Source organism: Cutaneotrichosporon oleaginosum (genome assembly GCF_008065305.1).
Source record: "Cutaneotrichosporon oleaginosum strain ATCC 20508 chromosome Unknown ATCC20508_contig04, whole genome shotgun sequence".
NCBI classification, from domain to species: Eukaryota; Fungi; Basidiomycota; class Tremellomycetes; order Trichosporonales; family Trichosporonaceae; genus Cutaneotrichosporon; species Cutaneotrichosporon oleaginosum.
This window is the reverse complement of record NW_027072173.1, coordinates 382,605-398,810: the sequence shown is the minus strand read 5'-3', so window position 1 is coordinate 398,810 and position 16,206 is coordinate 382,605. Positions and strand designations below refer to the sequence as shown.

General features: G+C 60.4%; 7 protein-coding genes across 7 annotated transcripts; 1 reads left to right on the top strand and 6 right to left on the bottom strand.

The window, feature by feature from the left end:
* Window positions 1-147: 147 nt before the first annotated feature.
* COLE_04615 (uncharacterized protein) lies at window positions 148-1,899 on the bottom strand (the record flags this gene model as incomplete). The annotated part of the gene is made up of 1 exon (XM_018422322.2): window positions 148-1,899. The coding sequence occupies one exon, from the start codon at window positions 1,897-1,899 to the stop codon at window positions 148-150; it is 1,752 nt and encodes a 583-aa protein (XP_018281197.1).
* Window positions 1,900-2,478: 579 nt separating this feature from the next.
* On the top strand, window positions 2,479-3,109 carry COLE_04614 (uncharacterized protein; the record flags this gene model as incomplete). Its single annotated transcript, XM_018422321.2, has 3 exons — window positions 2,479-2,532; window positions 2,567-2,952; window positions 2,986-3,109. The coding sequence occupies 3 exons, from the start codon at window positions 2,479-2,481 to the stop codon at window positions 3,107-3,109; spliced, it is 564 nt and encodes a 187-aa protein (XP_018281196.1).
* Window positions 3,110-3,678: 569 nt separating this feature from the next.
* On the bottom strand, window positions 3,679-5,142 carry COLE_04613 (uncharacterized protein; the record flags this gene model as incomplete). The annotated part of the gene is made up of 2 exons (XM_018421199.2): window positions 3,679-4,847; window positions 4,908-5,142. 2 exons carry the CDS (start codon window positions 5,140-5,142, stop codon window positions 3,679-3,681), a joined length of 1,404 nt encoding a protein of 467 aa, XP_018281195.1.
* Window positions 5,143-6,065: 923 nt separating this feature from the next.
* On the bottom strand, window positions 6,066-7,884 carry COLE_04612 (uncharacterized protein; the record flags this gene model as incomplete). The annotated part of the gene is made up of 5 exons (XM_018422320.2): window positions 6,066-6,285; window positions 6,317-6,750; window positions 6,782-6,922; window positions 6,953-7,012; window positions 7,048-7,884. The coding sequence occupies 5 exons, from the start codon at window positions 7,882-7,884 to the stop codon at window positions 6,066-6,068; spliced, it is 1,692 nt and encodes a 563-aa protein (XP_018281194.1).
* Window positions 7,885-8,234: 350 nt separating this feature from the next.
* On the bottom strand, window positions 8,235-9,090 carry COLE_04611 (uncharacterized protein; the record flags this gene model as incomplete). Its single annotated transcript, XM_018425181.1, has 4 exons — window positions 8,235-8,462; window positions 8,519-8,723; window positions 8,783-9,020; window positions 9,057-9,090. 4 exons carry the CDS (start codon window positions 9,088-9,090, stop codon window positions 8,235-8,237), a joined length of 705 nt encoding a protein of 234 aa, XP_018281193.1.
* Window positions 9,091-9,563: 473 nt separating this feature from the next.
* On the bottom strand, window positions 9,564-10,164 carry COLE_04610 (uncharacterized protein; the record flags this gene model as incomplete). Its single annotated transcript, XM_018419907.2, has 4 exons — window positions 9,564-9,854; window positions 9,895-9,982; window positions 10,015-10,034; window positions 10,069-10,164. 4 exons carry the CDS (start codon window positions 10,162-10,164, stop codon window positions 9,564-9,566), a joined length of 495 nt encoding a protein of 164 aa, XP_018281192.1.
* Window positions 10,165-11,329: 1,165 nt separating this feature from the next.
* On the bottom strand, window positions 11,330-11,777 carry COLE_04609 (uncharacterized protein; the record flags this gene model as incomplete). The annotated part of the gene is made up of 2 exons (XM_018419906.2): window positions 11,330-11,668; window positions 11,712-11,777. The coding sequence occupies 2 exons, from the start codon at window positions 11,775-11,777 to the stop codon at window positions 11,330-11,332; spliced, it is 405 nt and encodes a 134-aa protein (XP_018281191.1).
* Between the last annotated feature and the right edge of the window lie 4,429 nt (window positions 11,778-16,206).

The following is a 16,206-nucleotide window of genomic DNA, read 5'->3' as shown; positions in this document are numbered from 1 at the left end:
TCAGAAGTGCTGCGATGTGTGCGCGAAGGTGTGGGTGTTCAGCGACTGATCACTCGACCGCGCGAGCAAAGTCAGCTCGGCAGACTATACATGGGTTGGTAGTCCAGATGGTAACTGATACAACAGGCTCTCTAGCCCACTCTCTTTCTACTCGAGACGCTCGTCAAACACGAGGTCGACGTCGGCCTCGTCCTCCCCCCGCCACACCTTCGATGCCTCATTGCAACGCGCGACAGTGTCCCGCACGTCAGTCACCATGCTAGCCGGGCCGCTAACGAAAACCTTGGACGGGCCTGCGACGCGCTTGAGGAAGTCGCGGACCGCGGCACCCGTGTCCGGACGGCCGGAAATCACCGCGATAGGCTTTTCATCTTCGCCGGGCGTCTCGAGCGCGGCCTCGGCAGACGCGTCGTCGCGCGTGTGGTGAACAATAACCGAGATGTGCGAGGCGCGGAGGCGCGCAAGCTCGGGGGCGATCCACTCCACGTCGCGCGCGGCACGGACGGACCACACGAGCTGAATATGGGCGGCGGGCGGGTGCTGCGCGAGGAGAAGCAAAATGGGGAGGACAAAGGTGATTCCCGTCCCGCCGGCGATGCAGAGGACGTTGGTGGTCGGCGCGAGCGCGCGTGTGATATCGCCACCATAAGGCCCGGTGAGGATGACGGGGGTCGACTCGCCGGCGAAAGCCGTCAGCTTGGCCGTCTCGCCGCGTTTGGCGCGGATCAGGTAGGCGTGGCTCTCGCCGGGAAGCGAAAGAGGCGTGAACGGGTGAGACTGCCAGATGCTGCCCGCCGGGAAAGTTAGGTAGAAGTGTTGGCCGATGGCGTGTGTCAGGTCCTCGGGCACGTCGACGTCAAGGCGGACGACATCCGTGCCGAAGTGCGACACGCGTGCCGGAAAGCTCGTGAAGGCGCCATGCCCGCCACCAAGAATGCGGTAGTGGATGAGGCCGGTGCGGAGGAGGCGCACGCCTCGGTCGAGGCCCCAGAGGACTAGGGCTGGGATCATGAAGCACTTGAGCTGGGACCAGTGTGCCCAGCAAGCGCCGATGTAGATCATGGCGAGCACCCAGTGGGCCTTGCGGAAGAATTCGTAGCCGAAGGCGCGGCGCGCCCAGGGCGTTGAGAGGACCCAGAGGAGGCAGAGGAGAATGAAAGCAACGCAGCCCCAGACCATGTACGTCTGGACGATCCACTCGCGCGCGACCTTGGGCTGCGGCTGGTACAGCTTGACCTCGACGACGGTCCAGCCGATGGTGTGGACGACGCTCTGGAGCATGATGATGTGCCCGACCCAGCGGTGCAGGAAGTTGAAGTGGTGGTAGGGGATGCCTGTCGCAGCGGAGAGGATGCTCTCGCGCGACGCGAGCAGGATGGACACGGGCGTGAGGGCGTACGCGAAGATGCCGACTCGGTCTGCGAACGGCCCAAGTGTGCTCCGCGTGTTGTAAACGCCGGGCATGTTTTTGACTGGCGTGATCCATTTCTGGTACGTCATGCCCACGAAGGAGAAGACGGCGAGGTAGGCGGTGAGCGCTGCGAGGAGGAGCAGCTGGAGGCGCGTCGTGTGTCCGAAGAGCCAGGTCAAAGGCGCGTCACGCAGCGTGTACCGCCGCACCAGTGTTCCCACGGCGGCCTGGAAGCGTGGGAGTGCGCTCCGGCTTCGTCCCAGGCCGAAGCCGAAGGACGCCCACGCCGCCCACAGAAGCACGATGCCGCCCAGCGCGGCGTACATGATCCCGGCGTAGAGAATGCCGCGGTCATGAGACGCGTATACCAGATCAAGGTATGCGCAAGACCCCGGGTCGTTCGTGCACGGCTTCACGCGCTCGACGTAGCCCCAGTGCGGCTCGAGGCTCTCGGCCGTGTCGTAGTCTTGTATGTGTCGTGGGATCATGCTGATGTCAGCCGATGATGAAGGTAGATCACACCTTGTACACTACCCGACGATGCAATGGATCAAGAGATGGACAACACTAAACCCCAGCCGCATCAATGCATACATGTAGCGTACAGCTGAGCTGTCCGTTGTCAGCAGCATCCGGGACAACTCCTGATGACGGTTGAACGTCGCAAGGCGCAGCATGTGCCACACCCTGCCGAGCCCTGCAGAATCCATGCATACGGCCAATAAATTTACGGCTGTTCCAGATGCCTCACCGACTTGAGGCATGATCGAGCAGGCACAGCCAGTCAGCGTCCTCCATTTCTGTATGCCTCACCTTGTTGCGGCCAAAAGAGTGGCGCGGCGTGGTTGGCCACCGCCATTCTGAAGCACTTGTTCAGGGTCTGGATATTCTCGGTGATTACCGAACGACGGAAGATCGCCAGTTCCGAGTCCACGAGTCCAGATCAGCCTGAGACGACGTGAGCGCCACGGTTGTCCAGCTTGACTGGGAGGTTGCGAGATTGTCGTGGACAGCCGACACTTCCAAATGTACATTCCTCCACGACAAGCCATCCGGATCACGACGCTATGAACCACGGCAGCAGCGGCGCAGCGAGCAACGCGACCTCGTGCGAGGTGTCGGTGAGCAACCTGTCCGCGCTCATGCTGACATCAGATGCTCTGGAACTGGAACACTGTCGACACCTGCGTCCTCGCAAGCGGATGGCACATCACAGGCCGTGGCCTCTTCGCTGTGACGTGCATCGGCGTGGCCGCCATGGCGATGCTGCGCGAGTGCGTGCTTCACCTCTGCGTGCGCTACGACCATCTCGTCAAGCGGCAGCTGTCGCGGCGGTACGCCGCAGGCCGCGTTGCGCCGTGGGCGCCGGCGCGCGCCACGCCGCTGCAGCAGCTCCTCCGCGCCGTCCTGCATGTGGGAAGCACGGCGCTCGGCTTCCTCCTCATGCTCATCCTCATGAGCTTCAATGGGTACATTTTCGTGAGCGTGCTCCTCGGGCATGGGATGGGCAAGTACTTCTGCGACTGGGTCACGATCCACAAGTGAGTGACTGGGCGCAATGTCGCTGATGCCAGGGATCCGCGATGGGAGCTGCCGCCACCGGCGACGAGCGAGGCGCGGGCTGAGCAGTGGAAGGAAAAACCTTCTGAGTGCTCTACGGCATCCACACCAACAGAGCAGAAGCAGGCGTGTGTATAGGTCATGTATTTTGTTGTCTGCGCGCAGCTGCGAAAGTGATTGCCCAAGGGGGACCCGGGGCAGCAAAACGCCAAGTTTCCTGCAGATGATCATGACAAAAGTCTCCGCAGCACACCGTCGTCCCATGATTTCCTGGGAGCAGCCAACAGGGACGAGGAGGGGGAGGTTGCGGAGGTGGTCATCCTGTACGAACAGTATGACACGGGTAGGGCCCGTCCGCGAGCCCCCGGCGGGTCAACACGGTAGGTCAGCAACGATGCACTTGTAGTGTTTCCTGCTCTAAAGGTCAGACACTCGCGGGCCGAATCGAACAGGTACTTCGTTGACGGCTGAGCTGAGTCATATGAGCACAGACTGTGGCGGGCATGCCACATCGGCGCGCGCCATGGCGATCGGTGCTCATCCTGCGGTGCCACATGCGCATCGCGTGAACTGGCTGCCCCGGCTCTCCCGTTCAATACCCTTGCCATGCTATGCATTATGGTGATACAGTTTGTGTGTATGTGAGACTGTTATACTTGGTACACGTAGACGAATGTGTGGATTTTTCGGGCCCCCTCTAGTCTCTGCTAGACCAGGTCTTCAGGTGCAGGAGACGGCGCTTCGGGCGTACCCCGCCACTTGTGATAATGGTGGGAGGTCACCTCAAGCATGCGCGGCCCGATAGACAGGACGGACGCAAGCAGGAATGTTGCGGCACAAAAGATGGCGGCGTACGTAAACTTGCTATTGTTGGCGGCGATGAGTGCGCCGCAGATGGGCGGGCCGGCGATCATAGTCGGGCCGCAGACGCTCCATGCGATGCCGATGCGCATGCCGACCTCCTCAACCGGGGAGATGGTGGCTATGACAGCAGACACGAGGGTGAGCCACGCGCCGGAGATCCAGCCGTAGAGGATGTATCCGACGATAAGGGCGCCTTCTGGGATGGGGCACGGGACGTAGAAAGCGAGCAGGACGATGACGGTCGCGAACGACGTCGTGCCAAACACGTTCCACACGCCCCACTTGTCCGCCATCATGCCGCTGAGCGTGCGGCCGAGGAACGAGCCAGCGCTCATGATCGCGATCGCGTAGTCGTACACGGGCGTGCTGACGCGATTTGCGGTCGCGATAATCGGCGCGTTGAAGAGCGGGCTCATCCAGTTGAACATGTAGAGCGCGCATCCTATGGCGAAAAACGTGAAGCGCGCGTCGGTCCAGGGGTGAGCGAGGCGGCGCCACGGCACAGGCCGCCGCTTCGGCAGGCGGCTCTTGACGAGCACCCACGCCGGCGCCATCAGCACGGCGCTCAGGCCGGCGATAATGAGCAGCGAGTCGCGGAAGTTCAGGAGCTGCAGGAGGTGCTTGAGCATGATGGGGAAGATGATGGAGCCGAGCCCACTGCCGCCGACAATGACGCCGATGGCGGCGCCGCGCTTGGTCGAGAACCAGTGCCCGCCGATAGCGGTGACGGTCGGCCAGATGATACCGCTCGCAAAGCCGAAAAGGAAGTGCGCGAGGAAGAACTGGTAGAAGTGAGAGCAGAAGGCCATGGCGACGACTGCAGCGACAGCTAACGTAGTGCCCACGCGCACGAGAGGCCGTGCACCGTACGCGTCGAAGACGCGACCCCAGATCACGGATGGGAAGAAGACGAGACAGCTCTGCACGCTCCCGATCCACGCCACCGTCGACTTGGAGTATCCCGCCAGCTGGTTCGCGAGGTAGAACTCTTGCAGCTGCCCGAAGGAACAGACTGGCGCGCGTCAGCAGGCGCGGTGTGGGGCCGAGGCGGAGTGGGAGGAAGGGTACTCACCAAAGCCCATGAGGCAGAACGTAACCCAGCCGCCCGATATAGCGCAGAGCCATGCCTCGCGGCCGCCATTTGGCGGCGGGCCGACGTCGGAGCTCGGTGTGACGGGCTCGGGGTCAGTGAATGCAAGCGTCTTGGCGTCCGCGAGCGAGAGCGTGGGCTGCGTGCTGTCGTCGTCGTCGTGCTTCTCTGGATATGGGTCGGGCATGTGCAGTGTCGCGGACGAGTCTTTCAGCATCGCGAAGATGCTGGTGGGGAGAGAGGAGCATGCCCGAGTCAGGCCAGCTAGTTAAACATCTGGTCATGCGCGGGATACTGGCATGGTACCTAGTGGGCGGGCGGAGAGGGGCGATTGCCGGAGAAGAGCGATGCCGAGTTGCCGACTGAATGTCAGGCGCATCAGGAGTCTGGTCAGTCCAGTTGCCCGCATCCGGAGCTAGCCTGCTAGCGTGGCGGGATGGCGGTTGCTGGTGCGCGTCTCCGCTATCAGGGAGAGTTTAGAGCGTTCACGGTAACGCAGAAGAGCAGAGGGAGAGTGAGGAATGAGACGAGACAGAGTGGGGCTTCCAGGCGGAAAGGCGGGGCAGTTTGTCAGCCTTGCCCGAGTAGCCGTCCTGGAAGCCGGTCAAGATGCCATGTTCTGCGATCCAGACGGAGCTTGGACAATATGTCGAGTCGCTCAGATGACTCCGAGCGCTGTATAATTCGCCAGAATGCGTGCACAGATTAGCGAAGTGCTCGCGTTGTCACTGCATGCCAAGGTGTTGGCCGCATAGCCATAGCCGCATGGGCCCCGGCGGGCCACCGGAACTTCCCAGGTTCCTCTTGTGGAGCGGAAATTCCGGTCTGACATCAGCGACTCGGCGATCGGGGAGTAGAACGAGTCACCTGCGCCTCAACGCGCGCCAACGCGTCCAACAGAGAGGGCCGGCTCGATACGTGACAGTTGACAGAGGTCATGTCCGCACTGTGCCCGGTGTCCGAGCACGTGCAGCGTGATCTTGCCGGCAGGCTACAGGCGGCGAGGAGGCTTCAGCCCATTCCTCCGCCTCACCCCTCAGTCAATGTGCATGCATGTGCGCCTGATCCACCTTGCCTCCAGAATCATGATCGTCCTTGACCCGGAAACACATACACTCCTCTCCCACCCTCGTGCGTTGCCTAGACGCGGTGTCTGCGGACAAGCAGTGGCATTTGACCTCCGGGCTCGCCCTTCACCTGCGGCTGTGTCGCGAGGCTGGAAAAATGCTGGATGTGCGGCCTGGAGGGGAGGAGTTCAAACTCGAACGCACGCAGGAGCGCATGCAGTACGACCTTGATCTCGATAATCGCCAGCCGGTAGCCGATACACGCGTGCGGCCCTGAGATGAACGACGACACGCTGCCGTCAGCTTCGCCTTCCATGTACTCACTTTCCCCACACCCCCGGCACCTGCATCCGTGGTAGAGCCGGGTCAGCGTGCCGCGCAGGGTTGAACTCCTCGGCGTCGTCGCCCCAGATCTCCTTCAGCCGGTTGAGGCACACCATCGAGATGAAGAAGTACGAGCCCTTGCTGACAGGGAGGGCGTCGATTGTGCGGCCGTCGCGCAGGGGAATGGGCTTGGCGAGGGGGAGCACCATGTCTTTCGTCGTTGCGCGGCACGTGCAGCTAGCGGGCGGGTGCAGACGGAGGGTCTCGCGGATTACGGCGTCGAGGAGGGGGAACGCGTTGAGCGCCTCAAAGGAGGGGCGGGCGTGGCCCGCGAGCACCTCGGCGCGCAGCTTCTCCTGCCACTCGGAGAGTTTGGCGAGCTCGAAGAGGATAAAGCTGATTGTCGCGGCGGTCGTTGTGCTCCCCGCGAAAAGCTGGATTAGCTGTAACCGCGGGAGGGCTCACTAGAGACGCCATCTGAGCGCGCACTTCGTCGTGCGACATCGCCGCGTCTGATTTGGTGGCGCTCGCGCTCTTGACGAGAAGGGAGAGGAGGTCCTTGGCACCGGGGTCGTATCCGACCTCCTTGCGCCGCGCGAAAAGTGTCTTCATCAGCGCCGCCTACAGCCCACTTACATCCGAGAGCCGCTCCATCTGCCCGCGCACTTCGCCGATCACGCGCCGGCTCTGTGTCGGCTGGAGTCAGCTTAACCCACACTCAGTGAGCGCACGATCTTGTCCAGCACAGGCATGATATTCTGCGCCTCGGTGAGGAGCACCATGCCGTTCGCGGCGTCGACGAGACGGTTAAACCTATTCGCTAGAAGCGCGGGGCTGTCGTCCTCCGGCGAGAGCGAGTTGAAGTCGTGCTCGAACCCCGCGATGCCGATGATGTCCGTGGTGAGGTTGCCGGCGAACTTGAACACGTCAATCTTGCGTGCGCCCGGCACGCGGTCCTCTGGGGCGGGCGCGCGCGCCGCATAGCTCTCGAGCGCCTCCTCGTCAATCAGGCGCTCGAAGAGCGCAACCATCTCCCCCGCCTTCTCCAGCATGGCGGGCATCATCTCCTTGATAGCCCCGGCGCTAAACGCGGGATTTAGCGCGCGGCGCATGCGCCGATGCTTCTCGCCCTCGTTGACCACGAGGCTGTCCGCGCCCATAATGTGTCCCAGGATAGTGCGCAGATCGCGCGGGCGCTCAAACTCGTCGGGGTGGGCGAAAATGTACCCCACGGCAGCCGGGTCGAACGTGTAGATCCGCTTCTGCGCGAACAGGCTTTCGTACACCCCCGTCCAGCCCCACTGGAACCAGTCGGGGTGGATGAGCGTCTCGCGGTGGTCGGCGAGCTGCGCCATGTTGCCGAGCAGCCAGCCGAAGCGCGGGCGGGCGGGGCCGGGGAGCGCGCGGACTTCGGGCGTGTTGCGCGGCGAGTGGGGCGGTTTGAGCAGTCGTGAGATCAGCCATAAGGCGAGCGTGAGGGCTAGCGGCGCCCACCAGCTCGCGAGGGGGATTGAGGCCCACCCGCCTGAGAAGGGGAGGAGGGGGACACGGAGCGTCGTGTTGGCCATGGTGAGTGTGGAGTGGAAACAGTGCTCGTGGATCCGAGATTGTAATGAGCTCTGCGCTGGGCAGCGGGTGGAGGTCCAGCGATCGAGCGAAGACGTCAGTGTGGCACGAGATTCGTCAGGCACCCCGTTTCGGCGGCGGCGACTGATTTATCTGATACGCCGTTGGCTCGGAGCCGGCGGTGTCGTTATCGCCTCCGCTATCTGTTCGGGGGGTTTCACGGCAACATGTCATATTACATAGACTCTGGTGGTATCTCGCGCAGCCTCGTGCATTTCCAGAGCATTAGTCGTCGTCTCTATGAATCGAACTCAACTAGTGCACCTGGTGCTTTCACACAAGGGCAGCTGGCTCAAATCACTGCGGTGGCGGCAACTTCACCTCCCCCCTCGCGAGCCGCGAGCCGCTTCAAGTCGGCATTCTCTACCGCCCCCTCGGCGTTCCGCAGCTCCCACCCCTCGCCAAGCGCGAGGCGGAGACAGGCCTCCGCAAGCTCGGAAGCATGTATCGTCACGCTAGGCCACACATACGACAGCGCGTCGAGTATGACGCGGTTGTACCAGATAAGCTCGGGGCGGCGCTGGCGTAAGCGTCTCTCCTTCCCAGCCTTCACCGCCACCTGTCCCATGCACTCACCTTCTGGGTCGGAAGTATCCCGCCGGGCCGCACAAACACGGCCTCGATGCCCAACGCACGCAGCCCCGCCTCCGTCTCCCCCTTGACGCGGACGTACGCGTTCGCAGCCCACCCCGGGTCCTGGCTCACGCCCATGCTCGTGATATACACGAATCGGGAGCGGCCAAGCGCCCGGGCACCCTCGAGCGTCCAATCGCGCGTGATGCTGGAGTCAGACTCTTTCCCTCCCTCCCTCCCTCCCTTCGCCCTCTCCCACTTACGCACCGCGCATATTCCTCCATGTCCACTTGCGTCCGCATCGCGCCCAGCGCCCACACGACGGCATCGCAATCCGCGACGCGCGCAACGAGCGCGGGCGAGAGCGCGTCAAAGCTCCCCCACTCGGCGGAGGGGAGGGTGAGTGCCGTCAGCTTGGCGTGGGGCGGCGGCGCGCGGCGCCCGAGGATCGTGACGTGGGCGATGCGGGGGGAGGCGAGAGCGGCGGCGAGGATCGCCGAGCCCGCTGGTGTCAGTGGTGGGGGGGTAGGAGGAGGCGTACCTGTCCCGGTTGCGCCTGTCAAGAGGAGGTTCATGGATGCAGTGGATGCACGAGGTGGAGGTTTGGGTGGCAATCATGACGCAGCGTTGGAGAGTGGCGGTGGAGGTCATCCCTGGGTGGGCACATATTTGCCTGAAACCATATTCATCGGCCCGCGTGTGTGGTCTAGTTGGAGAGCAGTGTTGTTCAAGCCATTTCGGCGTCCATTGCGCTTCAATGAAGACCGCGGTTCGATACGGATGTTGGAACGACGAAAAGGGTTGCAACCCACCTATTCATCTTGAGTATGGTTGTCGGTAAGACATTAAAGGTGAAAACCGCATATCGCAGAAAAAAACGCCCGCCTTTGACACACAAACCGTGGCCAAGTTACGAGGACCTCAAGAGAATGAGGAGATTTGTTAGGATGCATGTTATATATTAGTCGCGCCGGCATGACTGACAGTTGACTACAAGGCGAGCTCACACAGCGTGGAAGTCGTCGTTTTATGCATCTGTCGGCCCGATCTAATCTTTCGTGAGGTCGATAATCTCTGGCACGTTGGTCGGCGCCAGTCGCCGCCGCCCGGGAGTGAACATCACAAACTCAGGGTCGTCGTTCGGAGGCGTCATCTTTGCCTGGGCCTCAGTCGTGACCTCGCGCTTGAACTTTGCGTTGGGCCTCTTGCGGTCCTCCCGGGATTCAAGTGTGGCGGACCTCTCGCGCTTCGGCAGCCTTCTGCCCTCGGGCTGCGTTGGGGCCCGCTCGGGCTCTGCGGCAATAATGCCGAGGTTTTGCAGGCGCTCTTTGGAGCGGTACTGAGGTCAGCGGCTCCAGTAGCTCCTGCGAGCGACCCACATGGAAGGTAATCGTGAGGGTAGGTATGTTATAGTTGCGGTTGAAGTAGCACTGCTCCCTCGTCTTGGGACGTCCGCGATGCTCGCCTCTGCGGTCAGTATGATTAACTAGGGAACCCACGTAAAGAGCGAATCGAGGACCTGTCGTCAGTGATGCATGCGCGGGCGCGCCCACCTTTTTCGTTGCGGCGCTACTCTTAGCCTGCTGGGCACAACGGATGGCGGTGGGCGCTCCTATTACGCTGTAGCTTTTCCCCCCTTGGAACGTCATCGATATCGTGCCGAGGTGTTCCAGCAGTTCGCGCCGCGCGCTGGGGGCGGCCCGTTCTCAGATACATTCCGTGTGAATAACCACCGATGAATATCACTCACTGGAACGCCAAACTTGAGATACCTGCTCACGAGCTGACCTCCGTCATGATCATTGTAGCTGCCGATGCGTACGGACTCATGCCCCTTGCGCGAAACGAACCCCGTAATCCAGCGGCCGTCAATCGAGATATCGACGAGGACAGCCTTCATGGCGTGGGCTGGGCGACGAACGTGAATGGAGAAGCGCTTGCTGTCAGTTAGCCTCCGGTCGCGCTCACTTCGTCATTCTTGCACTCGACATGCCTGGACACGGGTCCTTCGGCAGTCACGTCCTCTTGAGGGTAAATGGCTGGGGTCAGATACTCGGGTGGGTGAAGCGGGGATCAAGGCGGCCGATGCCAGCGAGCTGCGAAGCAGTGACAAGATGTACGTACGCAGAGAAACATTGTTTGCATCGCGGAGCGAGACCAGTCGTCAGTTATGCCAGGCTCGCGCTCACCTCAAGGTCTGTCCATGGGCCTGAGGCAATCCTCATGGCGAGAAGCCGAGCGGGGCCGGGGCTGTGAGTGAACAGGGTGAGGAGGTGGGGCGTGTGAGGCTTGGCTTGAGACAGAGTACGGAGGTGGGTAGTGAGTCGAGATGTGCGAAGGAGGAGGGAGGGGAAGTGGTAGAGAGGAACAGAGAAGTCGATAAGAGGTGACTGGAGAGGAATGGGAACATGGGGATAAATTGGCGGATTGAGGCGCGTCTCGCGTTCGCGGCATCAACTTTGGGCGTCTGTGCGTTCGTGGACTTTAGTGCGGGACGGTGTACTGCATGTACTCGCGGTCTGTCCGCCCGACGGCTCGTGCACATTTGGGCTGGTTGATGCCGGGGGTTCTGCGGAGACGCACAACCTCACGCCGGAGGAGAATCAACGTCGATAGGCCATCCGAGGGAGTCTGCAGGCTATACATGTTACAATGGCACAGGGACGGAAGATGATGGTCTGCTACGCACGGCTTGCGCGGCGTAGGTGTGGTGAAACCTATAATACAGGTTAAGACGATAATCCCTTCGGTGGGGAGCATGGCAATGAACATTATATGTCACAACCAAGGCTCATGGTCGAGCATCGTGTCCGCCTAGCGTGTAAGGTCAACAGTCTCCGGCTCCAGGTCGTCGGGCTCCTTCGTGAGGTCAATGATCTCGGGTTCATCGTCCGCGGCGGGGTTCGCCGAGCTGGCAATAACCTCATCATCATCATCCTGAGGCTCGACCGAGCGGGTCACAGTCTCGGACGCCTCTTTTCTCGTGGCCGCTCCGATCTTGGGCTTCTTATCCTCCCTGATGGTCTCCTCGGATGAGGCCTTGCGCTTACGCGACGCGAGATTCAGAGGCTTCCGTTGCGTATCGGCTGGATCGGGAATTTCATGAGGGGCGGGAATGATTCCAATGTGCTGCAGGCGCTCCTTGGAGCGATACTATGATCAGCGCCCAAGTCAGGTTAGAGAACAAAGAGCTCACATGGAAAGTCACAGTGAGACCAGGGATGCTGTAGTCACGAATGAATGAACACGATGGACGCTGCATTGCGGCTCCGCGATGCTCGCCTCTACCATCAGCGAGCGAAGTGCGGGATGACTGACGTGACGAAGGTGTCTAGAACCTGACGTTACAACAAGGTCTCAGATGTACGCTCACCTTGTTGGCCTTGCGACTCATGCTTGACGGCTTGGCCGCAAAAGCTAGGTCTGTGGTTGCTTGAGGGAGCATTATACAAGTGCCTGCGCACAGCGTGATCACCACTGTACCAAGCTGTTCCAGAAGAACTGGGCTGACACGCGGGCCATCCTCGCAGGGCAGGCATTAGATATGTCAACCGCGTCAGGACTTACTGGAAGGCCAAACTTCAGATACTTGCTCACGACTTGATGGCCCTCGTCTTCATTGAAGGATCTCACTTCCGAAGAATGATGCGTCATGACAAACTCTTCAATCTGACGGCCATCGACAGAGATCCAGACGCTAGCTGAGTTCATGACGCCTGGCGGGCGAGAAAGCTTGATGGAGAAGCGCTGAAGTCAGCCTCCGACTCGGGGCGACCCCACCTCATCGTGTCTGCACTCTACGTGCCTGGAGACGTGACCATTAGACCTCACGGGCTCGGGTGGATAGGTGGCTGGGATGAGCAGCACGAGGTAAGTGATGAGAGGGAGCGGGGCTAACGAGGGCGCAACGTTGAGCGGGAAGTTTCAGTTGTCACGAGTGAAGGAGTGAGACAAGACATGGCCTCTGAAGATCTGAAGCATGTGAAGGGCATGAAAGAGGAGCACGAAGGGAGGCGCACGGAAGGGGAAGCAGAGAAGCGGATGATGCAACACGGCGGACGGGAAGCACGCACGGAGGGGAACCTTGTTCGCGTCGAGGAGCGAGATCATTGCATCAGCGATGCTCGCGGAGTGCTCACATCGACACCGGCCCAGGGACCTGTCTCGATCTTCATCGTTGAGTGTTGAGGATGAGCAGTGAGGGCTGGGTTGAGGTGGATGGTGCAATGGAGAGATCGAGTCAGAGACAGAGAGTGGATGTTGTTCAGAAGCTTGAGAGGGTGAGGAATGTGACTGCCAGGGACAGGTGCTGCACGCACGATCCTCCACTCTTTGAGCGTGTGACGCACTCAACGTCACCTTTTGCTTCTGTTCAAGTCACTGAAGGGCGCAAAGGCCTCCTGGAGGCCGTGAGTCTACGATCTACAAGTCTATTCACATTTACTGTCTATCCAAGATCTGCTACATTCGGGAGGAAAGTAGGACACACTCAGTCCTTCTTGAACTCGTTGCGGCCGCGCGCATCCGTCTTAGTCCAGATCGAGACACTCTGGGCGGGCGAGAAGAACTCAGCCCAGCCCTCCTCGTCAACCGTCACTTCGGCCTGGTGCCAGCCGAGGAGATCCGTCCACTTCTCGCCGGCGTGCTCCTTGCCGACCTCGACCCGCTTCGAGCCCTCATCCGTACCGTTGCAGATGACAGTGACACAACCATCGTGGTTCTCGTCGCCCTTGCGGAGCCAGGCGACGCAGTTAGCGTGGTCCCAGTAGTCGACAAGGTCGCCATACGCGAAGAGCTTGCGAGCGCGGATGAGGTCGTCAAGTTGCGCGACGCCCGGCTGCGGGTTCTCGCCTTCACAGCCGTACATGTCGCCAAAGAAGACGCAGGGGTAGCCATCAGGGCGAAGAAGGATAAGAGAGTACGCAAGAGGCTTGAACCAAGCGGGCACCCAGTTCTGGAGCGCTTGGCCGACTTGGGTGTCGTGCTGGGGTTAGCTACCACCAGAGATATATGCTGAGATCAAGTCTTACATTGTCAACGAGGGTTCTGGGGGTCAGTTCAGTCACGAAGAAACCGAGCGGCAGAGCACGACTCACACAGCGTCGATAGGGCGGGCCTGGACTAGAGTGCCATCGAAGATCTTGCGGAGGTCGTAGTTCTCCTTGGCATCACCGGCCTCCTTGAAGTTGCCTGAAGTTAGTTGATGACTTGAGCGAGGTGCTCACCTTGAAGAGGCGTGTCAAAGACGGAGAACTGGGTGCCAAGGCCGTCAAGGTACTCGCAAAGATCTGGGACCGAGTCTGGAGATAAGCAGATGGCACTATGCGCAAGTACTCACCCTTCCAGAACTCGCCGACGCAGAATGCCGACGGGTGGCCGCCGCCCTCTCTGCGGAGGTGCTTGACGAACTGGCCGATGAAATCGCGCTACCATCAGCCTCCGCGTGCGAGTTTAATGCTTACCGAAATGTGCTTGACGGCGTCAAAGCGGAATCCATACGCGCCCGTCTCCTTAAGCACCCACTCGCCCCAGTTACTGCAGTCAGTGGTCCGCCCGATGAATACCTCAGTGGGACTCACTTGAGGTCCTCGACAACTTCTGGGTGGTCGTGGTCGACTGCCTATGAGCTCACACCCCAGAAGTTCACTCACTGTCCGCGAACATCAAGTAGTCATATGAGCCATTCTCGTCGTCAACGTCGGTGGCCCAGCCCTTGCCGTCGCCCTGAATCTTGTAAATCGCCTTGGTCTTGGACTCGTCATCGTAGTCTACACCGGTAAAGTGGTTGAAGTTCCACTTGAGCTTAGAGTAGGTCTCGCCGCGACCAGGGAAGGTGAACTTGGTCCAGCCCTTGATGTTGTGCATGTCGCTGACCGTCTTGTTGCGGTTGTTACGATCAACCATGGTGGCCAAGAACTCCTCCGTCTCGTCTGCGCCGGCCTTGTGATTGAGCACAGCGTCGATGTAAGTAATGATGCCGGCTTCACGGGCCTTGTTGATAGCAGCGACAAACTCCTCCTTGCTGCCCCATTTGGTGCTCTTGGTCCCCTTCTGCTCAAACTCTCCGAGGTCCCAGAGGTCGTAGCTAGTCGTGAGCAAAGACCAGCTGATGCACTTACATGTCGTAGCCAGTGCCTTCGGGGTTGGAGGCCTTGGTGGGTGCTGCGAGTTAGGTTGGGCGTGTGGGGCGCTGCCCTAAAGAAGCTCACGAGGAAGCCAGCATGCGGTGATTCCGACGTCCTTGAGGTGCTCGACGTCGTCGTTGTAGCGCTTCCAGTGGACGCCACCCGATGGGCAGTACCACCTGATGTTAGCTCGGCGACGCTTGTTTTCCGACTGCTCCGCCCGCCTTCCTCGGGTACGTCGACGTACTCAAAGTACTGCATCATGGTGAAGTTGTCTGTTATTAGCGCTGAGCGTCGTGGGGCATGAAGGGCTCACCCTTGTGGGCGTCGCCCTTGTGGAGCTTGTCGGCTCCGCTGGCCATTTCGATAGATGTTGAGGTGGGTGGTGAGTAGAGGAAGAGTGAGTGGAAAGAACGAAAGAAGAGTTGGGGAAGAGAGATCTTTTTGCGTCGACGGCATGAATCAAGCGCTGGACGCGTCAAGCGTTAGTGCCTTCCCTTCGGCTGGCATGCTGCGCTGCGCAGATCCCGCCGTCGCAATCCGCATCCGCAGGTGTCAGTATCAGTCGATCAAGTCACGGCGCATGCCGCGCGTCCACCATCCACTGTGCAGAACCACTGTACACCGCCCGCCCGTTGCGTCATTGTCACCTTTAGTTGGCGCGACTTTCAGGCACTGGATAATGCGCGTCAGCGGCTTGACGCGGTAACGGCATCTTCAGGTTGCATCCAGGTGGAATCCAGGTTTCATCCCTTCAATACCATGCGCAACGCCTCAACTGCCCATTCAAATCGCACTGGGGTCATGTCTTTCCGCATGCTGCTCGACCTGAATGGTGGGAACTTGACACAATCTACTGTAACATGATTCGGTCACCAGCTCACCAGCAGCTCAGTCGCAAGAATGGGCGGGATGGGTCCTGACAGGCGGCCAGGCGGGATTCTGACGGTGAGCGAGGCCATCAGTTCGGGCCGCAAGCCGAGCGATGCACGTGCCGCACGTGGATGGCAAAGTGTGAGAACCGCTGCAGCGCTGCAGCGCCGTTTCTATCGGAGATCGGAGATGAGATGCTGCCGATGTCCTTTGTTTCCGGGGATGCCGCGGAGGTGGAGCGAGTGATGTCAACAGCGGCTACGGCGGAGATTACAACTGGATATCTATATCCATATCACCTTGTAAATCAGCAGTGCGCAGCCAGAACCAAACAAAGATTACGCTCCTGTTCCCTTTCCGCTGCCGAACCACTCCGCACACTCTCCTCGCAATCAATCTGCGCTCGTGCATCACTCTCACCTCTGACTGTGTGCACTCCGCCGGACATGACCGCGTGCAGAGGTTGATTCCGCTCCGAGGTTACCGACGCCGCCCGAATTCATGGCCAATGGGCGCCGGCGTGCCATGTGGTGGAGAAATCAACCGGGCGGCTCGGCTTTGTCGCATCTCCGCATCCATCATGTTCCACGTATCCACATCTCGCTGGATCGCTGGCTATAGCTTTACACATTCATTGATTCAGAGATGCGAACAGCAGTTTCTGTGCAAGCATGCATCGGTGACACAGTTCCC